The sequence below is a fragment of the Camelus ferus genome, unplaced genomic scaffold (assembly GCF_009834535.1).
Source record: "Camelus ferus isolate YT-003-E unplaced genomic scaffold, BCGSAC_Cfer_1.0 contig1604, whole genome shotgun sequence".
Lineage (NCBI taxonomy): Eukaryota > Metazoa > Chordata > Mammalia > Artiodactyla > Camelidae > Camelus > Camelus ferus.
In genome coordinates this window covers 29,036-53,311 of record NW_022587799.1, presented here as the reverse complement: position 1 = coordinate 53,311, position 24,276 = coordinate 29,036, and the positions used below count along the sequence as shown (strand labels likewise).

Here is a 24,276-nt window from a genome sequence, read left to right as displayed (position 1 = left end):
AAGGAACAGTGGTGCTGGGTTACGATGCCCAGGGAGGGAAGGGCATGGCGGGCTCCCCACAGGCCCGCGTCCTGGGTCTGCTGCACACCCACCAGGTGCAGGACAACGCTCGCCTTGTGCGCAGGCATCACGCACTTCCCTGGGCCTGACGATGTCAAGCCACGGAGTGCCCGTTACAGAGCAAGAGGCCCGAGTGAACCACATGGTACCCGCTGGCTCTCGGCACCGGCCGAAGCCCTGGCCTGGAGGGCGGAAGGCTCCGTCCTCTCCCCCGAGAGGTGACCTGGTGACACCAGGCCCGCACCGGCTCGCGTTCAATCCACCAGAACGCTCGGCTGGGAGGAGGAACGAAGGCCAGGCATGTGGTGAGCCGCCTCTGGTGTAAGAGGGGAGGACACGTGTGCTTGTGTGCACTGGACAGAGAGCCAGGGAGAAGACAGGGGAACTTATTAGACGTTTACGCTCGGAAGTCAGAGGGACTGAGGCAGACAGGCTGAGAGTGGGCACCGTGTCCAGCATCTGACCCATGGGCTGGGTCACCTGCTCAGAGCAATCAGAAAAATAAAGCTGACAATTAACCTCCATTCTTGAGCTGGGCAGCACTTCCTAAAACAGAGCCGAGACAGGAAATGCTGAGAAGACCCGTGAGGGCTGTTCCTGTCCCCAGGGCCTCATGGGCAGGAAGGTTAAGCCGCAGGTGGGGCTGAGCAGAGCCGTCCAGGACCCACCTTTCTTGTTCAGCTGCAGGACGGAGGGCGGGGTCATGGCCACCTTCATGGCCAGCCCGTAGGCACCCCGGAAGGAGTGGCTGTCCCTGACGATGAAGGCCCCGGGCTCCTTGTCCTTCAGCATGGCGATGGCTGCAGGAGGGAAAGAGGCGTGAGTGTGTGCACAGCGGGGACCACGGCCTGCCTCTCCGATGGCCGCGCCCGGTGATGGCCGGGGTCTGCAGGGGCACCAGACGGAGGTGCGGCTTTCATGTACACACACATACTACACACATTACCCCCGTCAACCCCACAGCACCTGCAAAGCCCCCGTGACACCCCCACCAGGAAACAGGCACACACACCCAGACCGCATGTCCCCACAAGCAGTGGCGCCCAGTACCAAGGGAGGCCACCTGGGCCGTCTCCTGGCCTGGCATTTCTTGCGATATTAGAAAGGACACTGTCAACATTCAACAGAAGGAAAGAAGTTTCTGATCGCACTTCCCAAGTCTGCACATGTGACCCCAAAGTCACTGCATGTTTACTACAAATTTCCCTCTCTGCCCCAGGGAACGGCAAAGATGTGGCCACGGGTGGCCCTCCATCCGGTGGTCGGGGAAGATGTGGCTGCTCTGGTCAGTGGTTCCCACCTAGGTGGGGCTGTGAGCCCCTTTTCGGTGTGGCAGTCACCTGTCGGTCAGGGCCAAGGGCTGAGCCTGGCCCCGCGCTCTCCACCCGCCCCAGGTGAGCACTGACTGTCAACAAGAACATCCCTCCCTGCCTCGCCTCTGGGTCGAAGCCTGGCTCTCACAGGCCTTCCACTGATGACACAGGAAGAAAGAGCGATGGGTCAGGGCGGTGGTAACCTCAGGCAAACCTGACGGTGCCCAGAGAGGAGCAGAGCCCAGAGCTTCCTTCACAGACCTGCACCTTTTATAGAAAGACAACTAACAATCTGAAGTGTAGTGCAGCGCAGAACGGCAGCTGTAACACCGCCTTTCTGTGGAGCCCGCAGCCCTGTCTGCAGCGGGTCAGGGCCCAGGACACAAACCCGGGAGAGCAGGAAGCCTGTCTCATCTTGGGAAACGCCCTGTCCCAGCCCCGTATGCACCGACTCCAGCCCCAACCTCCTGGCCTGGCGAGACACGGGGTTCCTTCTGCACTTCTCCGTGGGGCTGCCCCCAGCCCCGCGGGCGGGACGGGGCCCCCAGGTGGGGGCTTGCACACAGCATGTGGGGAGGGGCGGAGGGACCGGGCCTGGGGTGACCCTGACACGGCGGAGGGACCGGCAGCCTCTCCCACCTGCGCTGGGGACTGGACGGAGCAGGGTCTGGGTCACAGGCTGTTTTCCAGATCTGGGGCTGAACGTGTATGACTGTTATTCTTTAAGTAAGGGAATCTCACTCACAGAAGTCGTACTTTTTTCCACTGTGACAACCTCACTAGCTCTGCCTTTCTAAGTCATGACTCCACCCCAAGGGGGAGGAGACAAGCAGCCCAGACTCGTGGGGGGCAGAGACGGCCAGCTGGGGCTGCTCCGGGCGGCTCCCGGCTCCCAGCCCCTTCCCCAGAGGCCAGGCCACCTGGGACATGGGGGCCACATGTGGAGGGCAGCCTGAGGTCTGGGCTTGACTCACTGTTTCCTGAAGCAGACAGGAGCTCACACCCACCAGGGCACCGCCAGGCTGCAGAAGACACGCCCTCACCACCTGTCTCCCTGCAGCTGCTGCGTTTAAGGATGGGGAGCAGAGGCTGAGAGCCCTGACCTCCCGCCAGTTCTATGTCCACCTTTAAAAAATGCCAAGGCCCTAAGTGCCACAGTCATGTGACCAGCTGTGCCCGAAAACAGCCCCGGGGCCTTTCCCCTCCTCCACCTCCCTGAAATTTCACTGCAGCTTTTCCAGGAAAAGGCACATTCCAGAGGTTACAACAGAACCTCTGGTGGCTTTCTTCCCTCGGGAGAAGTGGCACCCCCGACAGAACAAGTAGGGGTCCACACAAAACACCCAGGAAACAGAGGAAGCTCCTCTCCTGAGGTTCGGCTGGAAAAAATCAATGCCCAGGCTGCATATCAGCTATTTTGAGGTGGGGGGATGGCCCAGAAGAAATTTTCTTAAATTTGTGGCTCAGACTGACGACCACAGTAACTCCACCACCCTCTGTGTGCCCAGCAGGGCTAGCAAGGAGGTGCCCTCTGCCCAGGACTGTTCCCCAGGCCCCCCCAGGCAGGAACCGCCAGGCAAATGCCAGCCACACCTGCCTCTTCTGAGTGCCAGTCCAAAATGGGGCAGGCCAGCCCTCCGCCCTGGGATGACGGGCTGAGCTCACGCAGACCCGTAGGAGGGTCTGCTGAGAACGTTCCAGAACAGGGCCCTTGACAAGCACTCCGCAGAGTCTGTGGGCAGGATGAGGGCCACGGTCACGGGGACTATTGCCACTGGAGCAGGGAGGGGATTGGACCAGGCATCTGGCCACAGCGCAGCCCGGCCGTGAGCTCAGTCCGGCACAAAGGCCAATTCAGGGCCTCGGCAGCCCCCCAGGCCACGGGCTCCCCATATGAAACCACAATGGGTCGGTCCATTGAGGTCCCGGGAAGAAAGGGACATTCTTAGCATTTTTATGATCTGCTTAATTGAGTAGAAGAATTTTGAATAAAAAGCTGGACAGAGCTGATCTCTCGCCTGTTTAACCTCTCAGATCCAGGCACTTTGGGGATGTAACCCCGAGAGCTAGTGACTTCCTCCCCAGGCTGAGGGCTGGCTCCAAGCAGCAGTGGAAGCCAGGCCACCCTCTTCTCAGCCCAGAGCCCCCAGGAAGCCCCTGAGGAGTTTCATCCTTCTGGGCACCTGCCAGCCCCCCAGCCGGGCCAGAGCATCCTCTCAGAGGGAGTCCGCTGCCCAGGGGCCACCCAGGGGGCCCACGGCTCCACAGGCTGCCAGCCCCCACTTCCACTCGGGTTCTGGGGAAACAGTGCCCAACAACCCTAACTTGCTCTCAGTTCCTCCCACTGTCCTGAGACTGCACCCAGGGGGTCGGGCTGCGCGGGAGACGCTGGCCGCAGGCCCCATCGCCTGTCAGGTGCTTGGTCTTCCACATGGACAAAGGCAGGGGTGCAAGGCCTAGTTTTAGAGACGCCCCCCGGCCCTTGGCCCCCGTGGCTCGAGGCCTTGGCTGTCTTCTTGTCCCAGTCTGCAGTCATCACTGGCGACACCGCCCAGCCTGTGCTGACAGAAGCCACCAGAAACTCCACCGCACACACCACCGGCCACTCGTGGCCAGTGCCTCCCTCGTTAGGACCAAGACCTTCCAGTCCTGATGCCAAGGTCCCAGCAGTTTCCCCAAGGTGGGGAACCATTTGTCTGGGCGAGAGCTCCCTGGGTCCCCCGCCCAGTCCCGCCTCCTTCAGCGCCGAGCCCTCGTCCCGCCCATGCACCTTGCTCTCTGGAGATATCTGCCTTGTACCAGAACTTGGATGTGTCTTGGACAAAGTTCGGTCACCTGCTTCTCACCTGGATTATCTGCAAAACAGAATTTAATGACAGTCATTGCGGAGGGCGTTCTTTCCAGCAGCCTCTCACCCCACAGGGTGCTGGGAGTTCACAGTCCCACCGGGGTGCAGGCGGGGTGTCTGGGGAGTGCACTCTATCTGCCTACAGGGGAGGCCCTGGCTTGGAGCAGGGCGTGCCCGCTTCATGGCACAAACACACAGTTGGCCAGGCAGGAAACCGTGTGGCGGGCGCTGCTCCCTCCCACCAGCGTCTGACCACCTCTTCCACGTCTGAACATTTCACAATTAAGTTTCCAGTGGCTCCGTCCCATGTGTCTCTGACGTTACTTTAGCAGAACAGGGATTCCAAGTGAGAGGAAGAAACCAATGAATGTCTCTTTCTGCTGCTGGAGTCTCTGGCTTTGGGCTGGCGACACGGGAAGGACCCCCGGAGGTTCTGGATTTTTCCTCCAAGGAGCTCACAGGGCAGCCCAGCTGCAACCCCAGGGCCCTCCCTCGCAGCGTGCGGGCGTGGGCAGAGGTGGGCCTCCTGCCGGCGGGGACGCACCTACCTGGGGATGGAGTGGCCACCTCTGAGGCCCTGGAAAATTCTGGGAGGACGTTTGGGAAAGGAATGCTCATGGTTCTCCCACTGTGAGGGCTGGAGAAGCTGCTGGAAGATGGGGAGGCTGAGCCGAAGGACCGGTCCCCCTCCGAGGCCCACTTCTTCTCAGGAAGGGGTGGCTGCCCTGGCAGGGTCATCCCCGGGCCCTGCAGGACCGGGCTGTGGTGACTGCTGTGTCCTGGCACCACTGTGAGAAAGCCGTGAGACAGGAAGCCGTCGTCAGCAGGCTCCACGGCGGCCCGCGGGGGGCCGAGGGCCGGGGATGCTTCGTGGGAACTGGCCAGCAAGGCCCCCGCGTCCCCCCCGGGAGGAAGGCCAGCTCCCCCGGGGGCCGAGCAGAAGCTCAGGAAGGCCTGGCCGCTCGGCGGCCCTAGTGCTTCCGGGGGGTCCATCAGGGCCAGCTGGTGGCCGTGGAAGGGCGTCTGGAGATCGGCAGGTGGGAAGTGGGGCCACCCGGAGCCATCCTGGCCGGGCCCCGGGAACTCTCTGCTGCCCAGGAGGCTGCCTGCCGGCCAGCCATTCCCCAGCAGGGCCAGCGAGGATTTGGGGCTGGTCTCCACCCACGGGTGCTCAGCGGGAGGGCTGCTGGACAGACAAAGCAATCAGAGAAGGACCAGTCCAGGGCCAGGCCCTGACACCAGCCAGGGTCCCCACCCGGCAAACCCCAGTGTCAGGGTTCAGGCCCGCCTTCGGACCCCACTCGAACCCTTCACCCCAGAGGCGCAGTGTGCAGCCTCGGGGACCCCGGGTAGCCCTGACCGGCTCCACATCTGCCCTGCCTCCGCCTCCCTCAGCCCTCACCTGGAAGACCCTTCTCTTCTTCAAGACAAAGCTGCACTGCATCCACGTGTGCGGGAACTCCCTCTGGTCCCATCACAGGGGCATCGACCACGTGTCTGCTTCAACCCCCCCGTCCCGTTCTCCCCCCGATGCCGACAGAGGTGCCTGCACTGTCAGTTTCCAGCACGTGCTTCCCGGACACCCAGCTGATGAAGTGGTACCGATAAGAACAGGAGATTTCCATGTTGGAAATCGGAAACGCCGGCATTAAGCATCTCAGAAATCCCCTTGTATTTAGAAACACAGAAATATTTCACTAGCAGACACACACGTGCTCTGTGCGTGATGCCAAGTCCTGACAGGAGCCCCCCTTTCTGTAAAGAGAAAGAGGGAGGGACGAAGCGGGGTTAGGGCTGAGCCCCGGGCCTGCACACACAAGGGAAACATGAAGAAGTGGGTCCCACCCGGAGCATCTGAATTTGCTCAATGGCAGTCCTTCCAGAAGCGGAAACAGGATGTTCCTCTGTCCGTGGTCCCTCCTTCCTGTTCCCTGGATCCCATGGCGGGGGTGTTCCCACACCCCAGCACAAATTCCATGTCCCCGGGGAAAGCAGGCCTCCGCACTCTGCAGCCCCGGGCAGGTGGGCTCCCTCCCGGCCTGGCCTCCACGTCCCAGAGACAGAGCCCTGGCTTAGCCCCCACACCCCTCTCCAGCCTCAGCTCAGACCACACCCTCCGGATGCCCAGCCGCTAGCTGGCACTGTCCCCGGACTCTCAGGGCAGGGCCCCCCTGTGGGCACCCCGCCTGCTGACTGCCAGGGTGCCCTCCCAGGAGTCCGTACCTTGACGGCCCCTTTGAAGACTGATGGTGGTGTCATGTGGGGGCCACCCGCCTCCCCGCCACGGCACTGGCACTCGGCGTTGGCAGGGGCAGCTGTGCTGGCTTCCAAGGCCCACTCACCTCTCCCTCCGCTGGCCGAGGCTGCCGCCGGACACCGTGCAGGAGGACATGAAGACCCGCTGCAAGGAGGGCGCCATGGGCACGTCGGCCCAGAACACTGCGGGCGTGGGTCCAGCCGGGCTCTGTGACATCCCCACGGAGTGACCGAGAATCTCAGGGCAGCCTCGTGGTTCTGGGGCGAGACACAGGGTGGGCTGTGAGGAACGGGGTCCCTGCAGAAGCTCTCTGCTGCAGAAGGTGACAAGTGCCACCGAGCACGGCTGCCTCTCTCCAAGCACAAGGAACAACCCCAGTGGGCACCCGCGTCCGTGACAGCGTGGGCCCCAGTTACCCTGACGCAGGTGCCATGCTGATGAGGCCGGCTGCCTCCACTCTGGGAAGGGCACGGCCCCCGTGCAAACCAGCCACCGGGCCCCCAAAGGAAAGACACACTTCGCATAAAGTGCTGGCACAGCGGCTGCGGGCCGGGGGCTCCTGACCTCCCTCTGTGCCCCAGGCTGGGCCGCATGCTCTGGGGTAACACTTCCCACCTCCAGCACAGCCCTGCCAATGATGTCCTCGCCCCAGAGAGGGGCAGAGACCACCCTGCCTGGTCCCCGTCCGCCACCGGGGAGCCAGAGGCCTTGAACCAGGAAAGCCTGCCTTCCGACCCCCGCACACCCCGTCCATCCATCCATCCAACCACCCAGCCATCGCACGTCCCACTGACAGGTGTCTGTCCGGCTGACGGCCCCGCATCACCACTACTTCTGGGTATTTTTTTAAATGTTGCCTTTTTTAAGAAAAACACTAAGATTTGAGAACCCGACAGATCCACCACACTCAAGAAAATAATATTTTGAGAACAGGTTATTTTGTTTTCTGCCTTAGAACAAGGGGGGACTGATCAGAAAATACTACAAAGTTCCGTCTCACTCATGTTACTCAGTTCCAGGACCAGGACGGCACCGAGGCAAGTGGTTTGTCCTTGGTGGTTTGTCCCCAGCCCCGGACTCGTTGGGAGCAGAGGGAACAGAGGCCAGACAGGCCTGTGAATCCCCACAGTTCTGGGGAGGTAAAAACGGGTCCAGAATGACCCAGGCAGCCAGGAATTGAGGCGTCTGCCTGGTGACCAACACAAACACAGCAGCTGAGGAAACAAAAGCTAAGCGGGGAGCTCGGCGTTTCCTGGGGGGCGGGGGAGCTCAAGGCACTGAAGCAGGAAGAGAGGACTCTGCAGACACTGCGAGGATTCCAGGACAGTTCCCCAAAGGCTGCAGCCCCGGAGGACAGGCACCAGTCACAAGTCAGCCTGCCTAGGGCTAAAGAGTCTGCCCAAGAGACGGTCCTGTCCTCTGGGGAATACACCACCATCCAGAGCCTGCCGCTGTCTGTCTGTCTGCCATCCATCCATCCACCCACCCAACCATCCATCCAACCATCCATCCATCCATCCAACCATCCATCCATCCATCCATCCACCCATCCATCCACCCATCCAACCAACCATTCATCCATCCATCCATCCGTCTAACCATCCAACCATCCATCCATCCACCCACCCACCCATCCATCCACCCATCCATCCACCCACCCATCCATCCACCCATCCATCCATCCATCCATCCACCCATCCATCTATCCATCCATCCATCCATCCATCCATCCATCCATCCATCCATCCATCTAACCATCCATCCACCTATCCATCCATCCATCCACCCATCAAATCATCTATCTATCATTTTTAGGCATTTGATATTTCAAATATTTAATAGAAAACCTGATCAGGCATGCCACGTAACAAAACAAAGAAATAAAAAGACACAAAAAAAGAAGATAAAAAATGCCCACAACCAGTATAAACATGGGGGTTAAAAGACACAGCCTCTAACACACCTGAGCTGAAAATGTAAGAACAGATAGGAGAATTTCACCAGAGGACTGAAGTCCATTAAGAACAATCCAGTGGAAACCCCAGAACTTCAAAACAAAATTAACGCCAGTGAGCACGGGGTCGGTGGTTCCGTGGGCAGATCAGACGAGGAGGAATGATGAGTGACCTGGGAAGTAAGTCGGACGCGAATCTCCAGCCTGAAGCAGTGAGAGGGAAAAGATGGAAACACGGAAAAGAGCAGAAAACCCCAAGGGACTTGGTGAAAGGTGCTGACACGTGCGTAACTGGAGTCCAAGAAGAGGGGGGAGAAACGTAACGAGGCAGAAGCAGACTGGAAAAGATTTTCCCAGAGAATTTCCCAAAACAGACCGAAGAAATCAAGCCACAGGTTTAAAACCAACTTATGGCTTCTAAGCAGGATCAATGAAAAGGAAAGTATGCATATTCACTTAGTCGTAAAACTTAGGGAAACCAAAGACAGACACTTCAAGGGGGGAAGCCCAATGCAGCATGATTTTTTTTTTTTAATATTTAGTCAACTTTTCATCATGGGAAAGTCCGGGGCTGGTGTTTCATTTGTACAACCCACTCTGTGAGCCCTGGGGACGGGCACTGCCTCCCGCATCCCCTGCAAACACTCCGTGGGCACCCCGGGCTGCGCTCGGTGCCCGCCTGCTGCCCAGACTCACCTATGAGTCCCCAGAGCAGACACAGCCGTTCGGCTCAAGAGGGGGGCGGCGCGCAAGCCAGGGTGACACCCCCGGTCAATACACACACACATATATATATATTCTAAGACAAATGTGTGTTGAATTAATTAACCAACCAGATGGTCTTCAGAGCCCACCCTTCAGCCCTGCTGATCAAAGCTGGGATAGGAAACCGGACGCTTGGTGTCGCAGAGGGCCCCCGCACTCCTCCCTCACGTCTGCCTGGGTCCACCTTCCCCCTCAGGTGTGTCTGCTGAGCGGTTACCTGCCAGCACCACGCTGGGTGCTGTGGGAAACCAGGACCCTGCCCGCCAGGCGAGCGTTTTGTCCACATGGGGAGACTGGCATTAGCATCACACTGAGGGGCTCATGAGCTTCAGAAAGGCCTGCGGGGGGGAACTGCTTCTGTCTGGGGAGAGCTGGAAGGCTTCCTGGAGGAAGTGGTAACTGCTAGAAGCCTGGAAGGTTGGCGGGATTCTGACGGACCAAAAGCTGTGCGCGTAGGGGTGCGATGGGCAGCTTCCCGGGCTCTGTGCTCACAGAACAGGAGCTGGCAGCTGGCGGGGGCTTCGGGTCAGTGGTTCTGTGAATCAGTGAGTGAGTCCACAGAGGCCAAGAGGTGAAAGGGGAAAGTTCAGGGTGCGATGTGCAAATATGGGTCGGGGGCTGGCCCGAGGCGGGGGAGGAGAGGAGCTGATCAGCCCCCAGGGTCCCGCGACAAGAAACAGCACAGAACTGTGGCATCAGAAGAACGTTTATCCATCGAGTCTGGTGCACCTGCTTCAGGGATGTGCGAGCATTTGCTGGGCCACGCGGAGAGGTCGCGGCCCAGAGGGCACGTGCAGCCCCTGCTCCTGGGATCACCTCCTCCGTTAACGGCCGTCACAGCTCTGGGCCAACCTGCTCTGGGCCTCTTCTCAGTCCCGGCATCTCCCGGCTCCTCCTCACCATGTTCTCACGTTGTGCCTTCCCTGGTGACGCCCAGAGACAGACGATGACACCTTCAGTTTGGAAATCCGCCTCGTCCCCCTTCCTGGTTCCCAGCAGACGGGGTACTGGGGCACCACGGGCGGAAGGAGGGAGCGGGCCTCTCCCGCTGGGCTCGGGGATGTCCAGCCCCCTCCCTGCACTTCCTTTACCCAGTCAGGCCGGGCAGGGGTCCGAACGCTGACCGAGGCTCCGTGGGAAGCTGGCTGACGTGTGTGCTGTCTGCTCGCCACAGTTTACATCACACGTCAGTTCCCAGGAAGAAAGGGGACTCGTGCTGCTTGCAGGCGGGGCCCCGGCTCCCGGTCCTCCACAGCCTGGTGCTGGCCGGAGGGAGTGGCCAGGCAGAAAAAATGACAGAGGGGGCCAAACATCACCCTTCACCCCCAGGCAGCTCTTCTCTGAGACGCAGGACCCACCACCTTTAACAAAAGTCAGGCACGTGACATTACAAAAAAACAAAAAACAAAACAAAAACATTTCCTTGTCTTCCTAGTTACATTTAAAAAAATCTTAAAAACATAAAAAGTATTCACTTGTGCATTAAATTACTCTCAATAATTACAAATTGCCGTTCAATCTTTTCTATGACTTAGCGAAAAAAAAATAAATTTAGCTGAGGTCAAGACTGTACTTGCCCATCCAGGTGAAGAAACTTTAGTTTTGTTATTTAACTGCCTGGAAAGTCAGCTTCCACCTCTGGCCCGTAATAAACAGACAAATTCATGGTAAACTTTTAGAAGTGAGTGAGACCACCTGCATCTGTCTGTCTGTCTGTCTCTCTGTCTCTCTATCTGTCTATCCAACCGTCTACCGATCTGTCTGTCTGTCTATATATCTGTCTATCTATCTGTCTGTCTGACTGTCTATCCATCCGTCTACCGACCTATAATCCATCCGTCTTCCAACCTATAATCCATCCGTCTTCTCCATCTATCTCTCATCGACTGCTGTCCATCTGCCTCCCAGATCTATGCTCCACCCCCTGTCTCCATCCCTCCACCCCTTCCTCCTGGTCACACTCTGGGGTGAGGCACCAAACTGGGAAGCTCTTGTCTCCACCATTTGAGAGAGTTCTGCGAAATGAAGCGGTAACACCTCTCTGGTCTCCTCCTTTCTCTCTAGTTCCAGGTGTGAACCTCGGGGCTGCTGGAAGGAGAGCCCAGACCTCCAGGTTCCGGTCGTGGACCATGGAGCATGGTGCCCCTCTCTGGGACCCCAGCTGCTTCACCCTCAGAATCCCATCAGCAGAGTCGACGCATTGGTGGGTGGGTTTGGCTCCAAGCTCACCTCCCCACTGTTTCCTTCTCCTTCCATCTCCCTTTGTAAATCGGAGGTTTCCGTCCACGGGGAATCACTCAGTCTGTGTTTCATGTCTGAGCTCTTGATTTTTGCCTTCTGGTTACCACGAGTTTCCCACAAAACATCTCATAGGTAAAACAGTCCTCTTCCAGCTGCCAAACTCTAAATTTAAAGTATTATTTTAAAAGCAAGAGCGTACAAGAAGTTTGATAGCAGTGATCTTTTTTTAAAGGGAAGCTTATAATCCTCTCGTTTGTCTACAAACAACAGACCATTTTGCCAACCTTCTTTCAAGCAGGGGAATGAGGCACAGGCAGCCAGATATAAAGACAATTTAGCAGAGAAAACTCCCTAAAGACTGAAAAAGTGATGCCACAGCTGTTTTTTGATGAAAATCAAAGACCTCACAGAAGGAAATGATCACATCGACAGGTGACTGGATAAGGAAGGTGTGGTGTGTTTACACAATGGAATACTACTCAGCCATAAAAAAGAATGAAACATGCCATTTGCAGCAACACGGATGGACCTGGAGATCGTCATTCCAAGTGAAGGAAGCCAGAAAGAGAAAGAAAAATACCACATGTGGAATCTAAAAAAAGAGAATAAAAGGACACTGTGAACTCAGCTACAAAATAGAAACAGACTGGCAGACATAGTAACAAACTTATGGCTACCAGGGAAAAGGGGGTGGGAAGGGATAAATTTGGGAGTTTGAGATTTGCAAACGTTAGCCACTATTTATAAAAATAGATTTTAAAAAAACCAAATGCCTTCTGCACAGCACAGAGAACTATAGACAATACCTTGTAATAACCTATAATGAAAAAGCATATGAAAACGAATACATGTGTGTCTATGCATGACTGGGACGGTGTGCTGTGCACCAGACATTGACACGCTGTAACTGACTGCACTTCAATTATTAAAGGAGTAAGAAGGAAATGATCAATGGTCCCCAATGGATAAACACACACTTCCTTGGCTTTGAGTGAAAATTCTCCTCTGTGAATCCTTATGTCAAACAGTCACATCACATGGACGTGCCCTGTGGGTGAAGGCCAGCGGGGGGCCCTCCCAAGGATGAACCCGCTCCCTCCTGTCGCAGAGTCCACGCCCTCATCACCCCCGACAGAGCCAGACAAGGCACCGGCAGCGCAGACGTCGGGCACCCTGCGCTGCCCACAGCCGGGGACTCTTCTGTGAAGTCCCCGTATCCAAACTGGAGTTACCCCTCCAAAAAACACGCCACCACCACCTTCCTTTCACTCAGTAACACACAAGAACCCGAGAATGCAGGCAAAACCACCCACTGCAATTGGGACCTTGTTCCTTCTCGTCTTCTGACGACGTCCCGTTTCTGTTCAGAGGTTTCGATCCAAACACACTGGGAAGAAAACACACTGGGCCCCGTTCCACGGGTGCCGCGCAGGGAATCCTAATGTGGGAACAGCTTTCTCTTCACAGTGAGTCTTGCCCAAGCAGTGTCTGCTCTGCAAGATGCCCGGAGAGAAGCCAGCTTCTCCACTGATGATGGAGGGCACTTGGCAACCGGCAAGGAACGAGCACGCCGCAAACCGGGCTCAGGAAAACACACCCCTGCTCTCCTGCGGGCTGTAAGGAGGAATGGCCTCGGGGCTGCAGGCCCCCCAAAGCCTGCACACGGGGCTGCGGAATGGGGGCCCTCGCGTCTCCTAGCCTGAGGCAGGACCACCCTCTGGGGCCCTCGTACGCTTTCCTCTTTAGAAAAAGCTGAGCCAAACCAGACACAACACGCTTCTTGTGCGCAGTCATGGGTGCGAAGACGGCTCACATGTGGGGCAGCCCTCCGCCCACCGCTCTCCGGGACTCTCTTGCAAAACAGGAGCGCCGTCCCCATGAAACCCTAACCCCAGGGCCTCGCGTGTGCTAAGCACACTCTACCACTGAGCTACAACCCCCCCACCAACTGATCTTTAAAAAACGAGTATCAGGCCTGGGAACCGGGTTCTGGCCACAACAGAGCAGCCCGCTCCTCCCGGGTCCCACCATGTCCAGCCACAGCCCCGGGCACCACACGGCCACGGGCATGGGGATGCTGACAGACAGAAGGAAGGATGCAGGCTGGAGAGGTGCCCTGACTGCCTCCCGGGATCCCGGACCGTCAGACAGAGACGGCTCCAGGGAAAGCCTGCGGCTAACCAAAGACCCAAAACAGAAACAAAAACAGTGTTGTAACAGCAGCAAACCTCGGCAATACCTGCCCTGTTCTGACCCAACACCCAGGGGACCCACAGCCTAGCCCACCATACCACACCGAGCGGAAAGTGGACCCTTCATGTCACCAGCACCCCCAACCCCGTCACAGGAGCAGTGGCCCTGGCTGCCCAGTGGGGCGGGGTCTGCAGGGTGCAGGGAGAGCTGGCGCCCCCCACTGAGCCTCCAGACCGAGTGCAGGGCTGCAAGTCCGAGGGCCGGCCCTGCACCCACCACCCCACTGCCCCAGGGTCACGGCCGGCTGGAAGGTGCGTCTGAACATCCAAACACCCACGTGGCTCAGGACCACCGCCGGGCAGGTGCGCTGCCTGAAAACAAGGGGGCAACCAGAGCTCGGGCGCGCACACCAGAGAAGTCCAGGGTACAACCTAAACCCACAGGCAGCAGGACCTCGGGAGCGGAGGGACGGGATGGCGGGGTACAGACACCCACAGACACCCAGGAGGGACCCCGAGACCCACACCTTCCAGGACCAGAGCGTGCGCTCACCTTCACAGGGCTGCCCGGGACCCCCGGCATTCTAGGAGCGTGTCTCTGTGCGCCCGGGCGCCCAGGAGAGCTGGCTGCCCAGTGCGTCCCAGAGCCGTCACACCCTCATCCCAGTCCTTCCACCCCTCCGCCCCCTCCCACCGCGTCTGTGAGGCCCGCCTGGCCTTCATGGAGCCAATCCGGCCCCTGCCCTGCCTGAGGCGACCTGCACATCAGATACCAGAGGTGCCTGGTATTCAGCAGCAGAGCTGGAAGGTGAACTGGTTCCCGGCCCCCCCCCTCAGGACGGGACAAGGCAGTGACCAGCCTGAAGCAGGACACGGGAGAGTGGGGTCCGGGGGAGGGGCTTTTGGACACCCAGCGCCTCCATGAACTGCACTCGGTTACCTTTGAGTCCCAAGATCAGACCTGCGGTGCCGACGCTTAGGTGGGCCGTCTGCAAAGCAGGTGGGACCCCGGGGCCAGGGCCAACCCCTGACTGGCCTTAACACCCTGTGGCCACACCCCCCTCACCCCCACGTGGGGATTCCGACTCAGCTGAGCGCTTCACACCTTTGGATGTCATTCGACTGTTTTCTTCAAATACAGGGAGGGGAAGCTGAAGGGGGCAAGTGGGCGGCAGCAGAATGACCGTCGATTAACGGTCCTCAGTGCGCGCACTGCTTGCCTAGAATGCACACTGACCATCACACCCAAACTCCACCCGGTTTCACTTTCCTCCTGCTCTCAGAGCCGCGCCCCACCCCGTCCCCAGGCGCCGATCGGAGTGTCCGCGGCTCTGAAATCACGAGTGTCTCAGACGTTTTTAAATCTGGGCAACGTCACATATACCAACTTCCTTTATAGCGAGGACAGTAACAGAAATTGGAGAGACAGTGGCTTTTGCAGAGCGCCTACTGCTGTACAGAAAAGGGTCGCCCCCTCCTACGGACGAGGAGAGCAGTGCTGAAAGGGGAGCTCAAGAAACTTGCTCGGGGAATTGCAGCTCTTGGGGATGGATGGAAATGCTGGCTGTCGTGACCGTGGTGGTGGTTTCCTGGGTGCAGACGCCTCCACCAAATCCATCAGCCTGAGCATCTGAAACATGTGTGGTTTGCAGACAGGAACCACACCACCGCAAAGGTGTTAAGAATTAAAAAGGAAAAAACAAAGTTGTTCAAACAACTTACTATACGTAAGGTGAACAGCACAGGGAACTATATTCAGTACCCTGTCATGGCCTGTAATGAAAAAGAGTATGAGAATATATATATAAATGGATCTCTGTGCTATACACCGGACACTAACACTAGTTTGTAAATCAGCTACACTTCATTTAGAAAGAATGCAGCTTGCTCAAAGGCGGTCAGCTCATCTCTATGCCTGAAAGCTGTGTTTTCCAACAAGACACCCTTGCCCCTCCATCAGGGAAATCTCAAAGTCAGCAGCCTCAACGCAATAAAACAGCCCTGTCCTAAAGGAACTGCCTCTTTGCTCCAAAAACAGTGGAACGCCTGCCTCGGAGGGGCCCGCCAGCCAGCTTCCCGCGCGTGGATGGGGCCCGGGGCCTCCGGGGTAGCCTGCAGCCCTGGGACCAAGGCTCCCGGGCTCCCGCCAGCCACCATCAGCAGCAGAGAGAGACCGCTCTCTCCCTGGATGTACAGGGGCCAAAATGCTCTTAAATTCACCTCTGGAGCTGGAAAAAGATTTCTGTCCACCCAGGACAGTTTCTAATATGTCAACACCCACATGGAGCGCGTGGAAAATTACTGCCATGCATACAGATGGCATTAAAGTGACGGGAGATGTCTGGAGAGACATTATCTTCCCTTCAGCCACGGATAAGTTAAGTCTCCCACACCTGGAAGGCACTGCTCGCAGGACGTTCAGGCTGGAGAGGCAAGCGGGCAGCGGGAGCACCAGCCCAGGCTTGCTGCGCTGAGCGCGACTGCCCCCTCCCCCGGAATCGCCCCCCATCCTTCCAGCTGAGACATGCACACAGGCCGCGTCACTCTGGCCAGGCCCGTGCCTACCCGCCCGCCGCGGCAGCCTGGGCCACAAGCCGCCAGGCTCACCTGGAGATTGCAGAGGTGAGCCTCCGGGAGCCCTGGTGACAACTGGGCGGGTTACCTCGCTGACCTGTGTGTTCTGCTTTAAAGTCTTGGGCTCTGAAACCCTCCAACAGGCAAGGCAAGGCTCATTCAGAAGCCCCCACTTTGACCCCCATGCTGGCTTTTGGCGCCGAGTGAAGCACTGGTCTCCCAGGAAGGTGCAGGAGCACCTGGGCCCAGCGTCCTCCCGGGGCAGCCAGCGACCCCTCCGGGCCGGGGAGGAACCGGGCAGGCGGAGGAGTGATCCGAGCCGGGAAGCAGCCGGCTCCAGACCGCACATCTGTAAGCAGGCTTCCCTCTGCCCCGGGAGCCCTGGCCGCTGAGACAAAGCAGAGCTTTCTTCTGGAAGGAGGCGCCTCCTGACTGCAGGGCCAGGCGTCCTGTCCCACAGCCGTGGGACCCGGGGACACTGGGAAGAGCGGGCCCCTCCGCAGCTTGTCCCCCATCGGGCCCTGCGCCCGCATCCCAGCCCCTCCCGCTCCCCTCCGCCCCTCCCCCACCTCCGGGAGGTCAGTTCTCAGCCTCGCACAGACATGGCCAGAGGCTGCGGGGAGGGGACCGGCGTGTACCTGGGCGCCGCGGGCGCCGGGCGGTCCTAGGATAGGCCGGGAGACCGGGCAGAGGGAGGTGACCACAGGAGGGCTGTCCCCAGAGGCGGCCCCCACCCGCCGGAGCCGGGCGACTCTGGTTCCGGTGTCCCGGGGGAGTCGGGGCGGGTCGCGGGGCGGCCACCTCCAAGGAGGCCCATTCAGAGGGCGGCGGGAGAGCTCCTCCGAGGAAAGAATCTGGCTGTCTGGGCGGCCTGCCCAGCAGGTGCCTCCCTCCGATGGCACGGCCGGCCCCACCCGCTCCCTGCCTGGTTTGCTTCCTCTCCGTTTCTTCCCCCTTTTCCTTTTCCCTCCCTTTCATCTCTCCAGGCTCCCAGCTGAACCCTGCACCACTGGGCTCCAGCCCACGGCCAGTGCCACCCGAGCCGCCAGCGCCACCCGAGCGGCTAGCGCGAGTGTCCGTGGGGCTGGGACCCCAGGGAGACAGCCACCCCGAACGAGCCCCCCAAGGCCCCCGTCCAGGACCTGCGCCTTGACAGAGGCAGACGTGCTTCCCTGGGATCCCAGGCTCACAGCGAAGCCTCCTGCCCTGTCCCCTTCCCTGGGACCAGGGCACCACCTCTCATTGCCCGGGCACCAGCCCCAGGCCTTCACTCCATCCCCTGCCCGGGGTAGCTGGGGGTGAGCGCTTTCCTCAAACCCCACAGGGCTTCCTCCTGCAGCAGTGGCTCCCATACCCTCCTGCTGGCTGACTCTCTTTTCCAACCAATCAGCCGGCTTCACCTGGCCGGTGGCTTAGCTCAAACACACTAGATCCCTTTCTTCTCTCTGCTCTGCTCAAGTTCTTCCCTCTACATGGAAGACCTCCACCATCCCGACCCTAAGCAATCCGGCGAGCTCCTATATACTCGTCAAAGCCCATTTCAAATGACCCTACACTTGGGACACTGTCCCCTCTCAGTCAGGTAAGTCCATGCTCCATCCCTCATGGCCTCAGATCTGACCGTAAGAAGTCCGTTCAGCAGAGCAGAAGGGACTTGTCCTGGGTGTGGCCTCTGACATCGAAGCCCTGGGTGGTAGGCAGTGTACCACGAGGTCTACATCCACCTAGTGCAGCACAGAGTGGGTGCTCACCCCTCGCCTCTCCTGCCTCACGGGCCAGGCACAGTCCCACTCGTCCGCCAAATCCTAGTGCGGACGCCACATTCCCTGAAGTCCTCCCTGGAAGAGGGACCCATGACCCTCCTGGGAGGCCGGGGGGCCAGCACTCGCCCCGCCTCCAGGGCTGCACGGAGGCACTGGGCATGGTGCATGTGGCGGGCTTCCAGGACACCTTCTAGCCACGCCGTGCAGAGTCACCCCTGCCCAGCCCTGCCGTGACCCTCTGACCCACTCACCAAGCCAGTGGAAGCTCACAGGCACTCACCTCTCACAGGATGGACGCCTGGCCCACCTCCCCAAGTTCGAGGCCAGGAAGACCCCAAGGACCCTACACCCCGAGGGCCGCGCAGGGCACTTCCTCTGGGTTGTTTATGGCCTGCAGGGTCTGCAGGAAATGCCCGGCCACAGCCCAGGGCAGGCCCAGCCGGCAGATGGACGGGCTTTTCCTGTGGCCCACGGCTCCCCGAACAGAGAGGAAGGCGGCCGTCTGGCAGGGCAGCCAGGCCCAGGAAGGGCTGAGATGGACAGCACTCCGCAGGGTGGGTCCTTCCCCTGGTGTGGGCGGGGCAGCCCAAGGGGTGGGCAGAGGGGACAGCCGGGCCTGCTTTCTGAGATGCCACCTCTGTGCTGTGTCCAGCCTCTCTGTGACCAGGGCAGCTCTGGTGCGGACGCTTGCAGACTGGCCTGCCCTTCCTCCTTGTCCCCTCTGCTTGGCGGGGTGGGAGCAGCGGGGACTCGGCTGATGGCGCGGGCGTGCTCCAGGCAGAAGCAACTCCCATGAAAGGTCACATTCAGAAAACTCATCCCTAAAACCGTGCTGCCCCCAGGAAGCATTCAGGACCTGGGTCAGAGGGAGGTGGGCGCCCACTCACCCCTTGTGCAGTCACCACCCAGTGCAGACACAGCGTCCCATCGGCAACGCCGACCCTCCCGCCCACATCCGCAGCCACCGTGCGCATGGCTCCCCGAAGGAACAGCGTCTCCCTCCCACTCACTCACAGGTGCTCACGCCTTAAAAACAACACAGACTTTCACCTAGAACCTCTTGGACGCTGGATGCCGAGAACGTAAGGGTGAGTGAGGAGCAGACGGAGGACAGTTTGGAAGTTAAAGGGGGGAGAGACGGAAACCCCATGCAGGCCTCTGCCTCCTGCAGGCTCGTACCCGCCAGCCCGCCCTCCCAGTGCCCCTGAGAACAGGAGGGCCATCGGGGACAGCCTGCCACCCCTCCACCCCGACAGGCAGGGCTGGGCACCACTCCTGACCCACTGCACACCGCAGCCACACCGGTGGTGACGTGAGACCGTGACACGCGGCAGGGGTGGGGGGACAGCAACTACGGGGCGGGGGGCCAATCTCTGGGAACCCCATCCCTTCCCCAAGGAGCTGGAATAACCCTCCTGCCTGTTAGCATATGAAGTTATGGGGGCACCTCGGTGCTCATCTCAGTTTCCTGGACGACCCCGTGCTCCGGGGCCACCTCTGGCCTCTCCAGACAGCCTGTATTCTGTCTGTGGGGTGCGTCCCCCTGAATAAATCTACCTTCACTCCACTGCTCTTGAATTCTTTCCTGCATGGAGCCAGGGACCCTCACATGATGGGGCGCATCCCTGGGGCTCCGCCCAGCCCTGGGACCTGGCTGTGCCCCACCCCATGCCCCCACAACCCCAGCCCCAAGTAAACCTTTCCCCGCACCGCTGACTGGCGTCTGGCTCTGTTTCTCCCTGACCTCATCGGCTGGCTGGCTGGGGGACAACCCGACACGTCTGGGTTACGCCAAGCCAGCACCCGGTTCAGTCCGATGTGGGAAGACACACTAGTCAGAAGTCAGAGCCCAGCTGAGACCATAACATCAGAACCAGGCAAACTGGGAACAGCCACGGAGCCCCAAGTCAGGTCAGCTGCTCGAACCACCCACATCTCCCCCAAGTGCAGCCCTGTCCTCCCCTCTTTCCAGAAACCACTGCGGCCCGAGCACTCCACCCGCCTGGCACTGCTTTGCACACAGCAGCCGGACCAGCGTGTCTCTGGTGGACCCGGTTGTGGCGGCGTGGCACCCACTGACTTGGCCCAAACCCACTAACTGGGTTCCAGCGAGCTGCCCATTGTGGGGGATGGGGGACAGGGCTGTGTGGAGACGGAGACGCCATCCCTTTGCGTCTGAGTTATTGAAACAGAAGAACATGCACGTGGCTACACACGGCAGCATGGGCACCTCTCCGCCGTCCTTGCATTCGACGTTCAGAGGCGCCAACACAGCACAAGCTTCTCCACACCCTCCACGCACTCATGCTTACTAAGGAGCTGGTCTCTGCGTGTGCACACCGGGCCACACGGGAAACTCTGCAGGACAGACGGCCCTTCTGTTAAACGACCTTGGATCTGGGTTCCTCAGGAGGGAGGGGCAGTGGAGCGGCCATCGTCCCAAGGACAAGAAGTGGGATTAAACACACAGTCAGCCTCCCACCTTCCCAGAGGTGCACCTGAGGGAACCCCTCCCCGTTTCCCGGGGCAGAAAGCAGCGACATGGAGAACCCACGATGACTGAGGAGAGCGATTTTTAAATGGGAACACGGCTTGAGCCGCAGCCCCTCCACCACCTGACTATGGACTCTCCAGGCAAGTGGCGTCTACCCGGGAGGCGGAGCTGAGTAGCCCAACCAGCACGCATCCACGCTACCTCCGTGGGGTGGGTGCAGGGGCGTGGAAGGTGCCCAGGAGGGAGCAGACCCACCCCTGTGCTGGGAGACCCAGGATGGGGACCACACCCAGGACGTAGGAGCCAGGACAGGGCCCCAGAGGCGGCAGAGGTCCAACGCCCCAGCAGACCCCAGCTCACCCCTGCACCCCTCCACCCCATGGCCAGTGCTGCCCTCACCGTCCAGGCTGCTGCGGTGCGACCCAGGCACGTGGTGGTGCTCCTGCATGAGAGGACGCCCAGGGCGGAAGAGAGCGGGGTCTTAACCTGAGCTCCTCTGTACAGGCTGCTGCCACCCATCGGGGGCCCCGGGGGGCTGAATGGAGGGTAACGGGGGGTCGTCACTACAGAAGAAAGCAGAGTGAGGCGCCGTCCATCCCCGAGTCCTCCCTGAGGGGCCATCGTGCAGGCGGCCAGCTCTGCTCCCTCCTTACCGTACGGCGTCTCCGGAGACATGGGGAACGCAGGCGTGGGGGGCAGGGTCTCACTGCCACTGCCAGTGGGTGAGAAGACCCTGCCGTCGACCCCATCCAGGTCCTGGGGGTACACGGGGATCGCCGTCTGGAAGTGGCACGGGGTGGGGGTCAGGTGAGCCAGCCCTGGTCTGAGCGCAGGCCCAGGAGGCAGGGGTGGAAACCCAGGAAGTGCAGTGGCCATAAAGGTGGGGGAGCGTCGGGTGCTCCGGCCGGTGACAGCCACACAGTGAGTGGAGCTGGTGGGGAGTCTGTGCGGGGGTGAGCACCCGGGGAACGAAGCAGGTGAGTGACCTTCACCCGCAGTGTGTCCCCAGGCAGGTACGCACACGGCGCACTGAACCCACAGCTCAGGGAAGAGGCTGCATGGACCCGTTTCCTCTATGGGCCCTGGCTCGGTGCCTGGGTTAACATTAACGGTGATGTTCTCCTCCCCGTCTGCTCTGGGCCCCAGGGCTCCCGCCTGGACAGCACGTGAAACCTGACTTGAAAGGGTTCCTGGTCTGGGGGCTTGCCGACCCGTCTTACTTCGATTCTGGTTAAAAGCCTGAACCATGCCTCCCGGAAGATGCTCTGATGTTCTCCCAGGGGGGTGGGGCGGGTGTCCCACGTCCACACTGACCCACACGTTCTCCCTGCCCCCCTCCCGGGGACCCCGAGGGGCCTTGGGTGGGGACTTGGGCCCCCCTGTTGGGATCTGGAGGAAGTCTGTTTGCGGCTGGTGTCTGCTGTCCGCCCGCGGAGTTCCGGGCCCTCATCCCTCCCACGGGTCAGAACACAGAGGTCCGATGACTGGAACGAGGCGCACGCCCAGGGCCCGCTCGGGACAGCGACCGCGCACCCGTGCTCTGCACCCACACCCTGCCTCGGGCCAGGCCCCGGGCAGCGCTGTGGCTACCTCCTTGGCGCTGGCTGGAGAGAGTAAGGGCACCAGGCTTGGGGCCTGTTCCGTGCTGGTGGGCTTCCCCCAGCCGCACTTGGACTTGGAGAAGGCTGGGGGCCCCCCGGTGTCATTGTCATACTGCCCAACGCTCAGCTTCTGGAACCTTCCGCTCGGGGGCTCGTCACCTGCAGGGAGGGAAACACGTGGGCTGCCGGCGCATTCCGCGCGGGGCAGACCACCAGCCCGTCACTGCGACCGACTTTTAACCTCTCAGAGACACTCGATTCATTATTTTTTCTTTTTCTGGTTCCAGAGCACCTTCCTCGCCCGACAGGAAACCCCAGCCCCCTCCCGCGGCCCCAGCAACCAGTAACCCACTTTCCGTCTTGACGGGTTTGCCTGTTTGGACGTTTCATTGACAGGGAACCCCGGGGCTCCGGCTGCTCTCCCCCGGCATGACCAGTTACCACCCGCTGTCAGTCTCTCCCACCGCCGGTTCCACCAGGACCTGTGTCCAGCGGGCTCCCCAGAACCGAGAGCCGGCCGGGCACCCAGCGGGGGCTCAGGAAGCACGGGGTGGGGGAACCCGGGGCCCTGGACCGAGCCCGCTTCCCACCCCCCAGAGTCAGCAAGAAGGACTATCCGTGCTGGTCGAGCTTGGAAGGGCCCCGGCGGCCGCAGACACGGGGACTCACAGTCTGAGACCCCTGCCCGAGCTCAGCGCCCCCTCCTGCAGCACCTGCAGGCACCTCTGAGGCCAGAGGGCCTGCATGCCGCTTCAGGACCACCACAGAGGGAACAGCCACTTTGACCAGACACAGACGTCTTTTTCTTGGGTCACGAACGTGTACACATTTCCACCTGCCTACACGGTCGGTCGCCTTCTTTACATGTTGTACTGTGTCTTTTAGAAACATTTTACCCCTTCTCGTTTTTACAGAGAGGGCGTGGGAGGGGGGTGCGGGGCCCCGGAGGGAGGCTGGCCCCCACCCCGGCACAGGCAGGGCCTAGACACCATTCCCAGGGCAGGACAGGTGCATGGTGGGGGCCCAGCACTTTTGGAAGGTGGATCAGGGTGGAAACGCTCGTGGGTGTCAGTCAGTGATGGGCAGGAGGACCCTGCGAGCCTGGCCACCCCAGGAGGGGACGACTGATGCCCCCCAAGGCTGTCGGGTCACAGCACGTGAAGCACATCACCCAGGGAGACACCCAAAGGCGCTGCTCTGAAATGGTGCACAGCGGGGCGGCCCTTGACCTGCCTCCTGCGGCCCATCAAAGCTGAGAAATGCAGAGGCCTTCCCGGAAGGGACGGGGGAACAGGAGATGGCCTCTGTCCGACAGGCAGGGCAGAAACGGTGTCCTGTGGACGTGGCCCGCTGTGGCCACGCCAGCGCACTGGGAGCAGGGTGTGGGTCCTCCCCAGGGGTCTGCTGCTGGCCTGCAGAGGACAACCTGCACCCTGACCTCCACGTGATATGACCTCAGCCCTGACCTTTGAGCCAGAGGGCTTCAGGAACTGAGGCCCCGTCCAGCGTGCGGTCCTGTGTATGAGACCAGCCTCAAGGATGCACTCAAAGGCACCACTGTGAAAACATGTCCGGGTGGGACCAGGGCCCATGAGGAAACACGCAGAGCCGAGCAGGCAGTCTCAGGAGCCGTCCGTCCCTGCAGCTGGTGCGGAGCTGTGGGTGGCCCCACTCCTGGGCTTCCTCCAGGCCCCGGAAACATCCCATGGGAGGCAGGACACACCTCCACAGCCAGGCAGGGCTGTGGGCACGTCTGTGATTAAGCACATGTGTGGCCGCATCACCGTGCCGCGTGCCAGAAACTGACACGGCGTTGTGCACTGACCGCACTTCAATAAAGAATGCAATAAACACAAAAATACAACAAAAAAGGAATGATCTATGTGGACCACGGAGTAGGGGGAACCCCTGGCTGAGATCGGGGACCCCTCCTTCTGCACACGTGCCAGCGCTGCCATGGATGCCCCCTCCATCTCTCACGTCCTTCACCCCTCGTGAACTTCGGGTAACGACGTCTGAGTCCTCCCAGCTTTGGAACCGCCCCCAGCAGGCAGAAGTGCCCCGTCCCCGGGCAGCGGCCAGACTCCAGGTGGCCAGGACACAGACGAACACAGACAGGCTCCCGGCGATGCTCAGGCCGCCTGGCTGCGCACGGGAATCACATTCGCGGTCTGGACCCTCGGGCCGAGCCTGCCCTGTGAAGTCACAGCCTGC

General features: G+C 60.2%; 1 protein-coding gene and 1 long non-coding RNA gene across 2 annotated transcripts in view; one reads left to right on the top strand and one right to left on the bottom strand.

Annotated features, from left to right (window-relative positions):
- Positions 1–6: 6 nt before the first annotated feature.
- LOC116662480 (tensin-3-like) overlaps positions 7–24,276 on the bottom strand; it is a 47,858-nt gene continuing 23,588 nt past the window's right edge. Inside the window, 10 exon segments of the mRNA XM_032476193.1 lie at positions 7–860; positions 4,144–4,202; positions 4,204–4,228; positions 4,770–5,407; positions 6,564–6,735; positions 11,140–11,148; positions 16,269–16,292; positions 20,977–21,024; positions 21,115–21,241; positions 22,052–22,205. Coding sequence (XP_032332084.1) covers positions 607–860; positions 4,144–4,202; positions 4,204–4,228; positions 4,770–5,407; positions 6,564–6,735; positions 11,140–11,148; positions 16,269–16,292; positions 20,977–21,024; positions 21,115–21,241; positions 22,052–22,205 — 1,510 coding nt within the window. The 3' untranslated portion in view covers positions 7–606.
- On the top strand, positions 18,418–19,524 carry LOC116662481. Its single transcript, XR_004318443.1, has 3 exons — positions 18,418–18,521; positions 18,984–19,055; positions 19,139–19,524. It is a non-coding gene; the product is annotated as an uncharacterized LOC116662481 (long non-coding RNA).